The sequence below is a fragment of the Lactuca saligna genome, chromosome 4, assembly GCF_052625555.1.
Source record: "Lactuca saligna cultivar CGN05327 chromosome 4, ASM5262555v1, whole genome shotgun sequence".
NCBI lineage: Eukaryota > Viridiplantae > Streptophyta > Magnoliopsida > Asterales > Asteraceae > Lactuca > Lactuca saligna.
The window spans coordinates 136,767,357-136,768,586 of NC_136420.1; the positions used below are offsets into that span (position 1 = coordinate 136,767,357).

At 37.3% G+C, this 1,230-nt stretch overlaps 1 protein-coding gene across 1 annotated transcript; it reads left to right on the forward strand.

Annotated features, from left to right (window-relative positions):
- The first annotated feature begins 224 nt into the window (after positions 1-224).
- On the forward strand, positions 225-904 carry LOC145042865 (calvin cycle protein CP12-3, chloroplastic-like). Its single transcript, XM_078991369.1, has one exon. It carries the CDS (start codon positions 350-352, stop codon positions 761-763), a length of 414 nt encoding a protein of 137 aa, XP_078847495.1. The 5' UTR covers positions 225-349; the 3' UTR covers positions 764-904.
- Positions 905-1,230: the final 326 nt, after the last annotated feature.

A 1,230-nucleotide genomic window follows, 5' to 3' on the forward strand; every position in this document is an offset into this window, starting at 1 on the left:
ACATTGTCTATCTAAGAGTTCGAAGTCCAATCCTAAACATAAACGAAATTTACACTTAAAAAGAAAAACCTAAACTATAAGGAATTTAGAAGTAAATTAAATTTACAGTTAAAAAAAAAATAAAATTAAATAAAAAAACGAAAAGTGAAAAATAATAATTGGCGCGTTGAAAATCAAAATATGTTGATAACGAAGAATCTGGAAACCATATAAGGCTACTTTTGTAATTTAACCTAACTATTTCCCGACGCATTTCTCTTCTTTACTTTCGTGCAGAATAGTACTACGAGCAGAAGGTTAGTTCACGGGTCTTCGTTAATCTTTCAAATCGTAAAGGTTGCGATCTTCAATGGAGATCAGTGTTATGAGCTTCACGTTACCATCATCATTCAGATCTATTCAAGTAACTGCTGCTAATCCGATCTATACTCCTCCGATCTGCGATACGAAGAGAGCAGCAAGATGTCGGAGGATTTCAGTTGTCGTGAACGGAATAGGAGGAGGAGGATCGGCCAAGTACAAAGGAACACAGATGAGAGAGCAAAAGCTGACGGAATTGATCGAGTCAAAAGTCGCTGAAGCGACGCAAGTTTGCGAGGGAGATCGTGATTCCGACGAGTGCAAGGTGGCGTGGGACGAGGTGGAGGAGGTGAGTCAGGCGAAAGCTGATCTCCGGCGAAAACTGGAGGAGAACAAGGATCCTTTACAGTCGTTTTGTGAGGAAAATCCTGAGACGGATGAGTGTCGTATCTACGAAGACTGAAATCCACCGACAGATGATTCATGATCGGCGACTTCCTCCGGCAATGTATGTTTTCATTATCATGGTGATTATATGCTAATGGATGATTATCTTATGTGTTTACTACTTTTTTACTTATAATCCAGTACAAAATTGGTTCCAGTTTTAGTCATTGATTAGGTTAATTACTGATTGTAATTAAGAATCGTTATCACGAATCATGATGATTATGGTAGAAATAAAATTGGAATCCGAATCGGAAATTCCTGTTTTGGAAACAAGTGGGGGACAGGACCCATCATAGCGAACATTGTATTAAGCATCTGGGATTCTGGATAACTCATACGATTTCGTTGAAAATTGGCCTACAGAAGGAAACAAAATAAATATAAACCAAAAAAGTCTTTTGAAAATTGAAAATGATATTGGAGGAGTTTTTCAAACCAAAACTTTTTGAACTAGTTTGTTAACAAACTCTTAGTTGATGA

Coding starts and splice junctions, on each gene's coding strand:
- LOC145042865 (XM_078991369.1), top strand. CDS start 350: ATGGAGATCAGTGTTATGAGCTTCACGTTACCATCATCATTCAGATCT.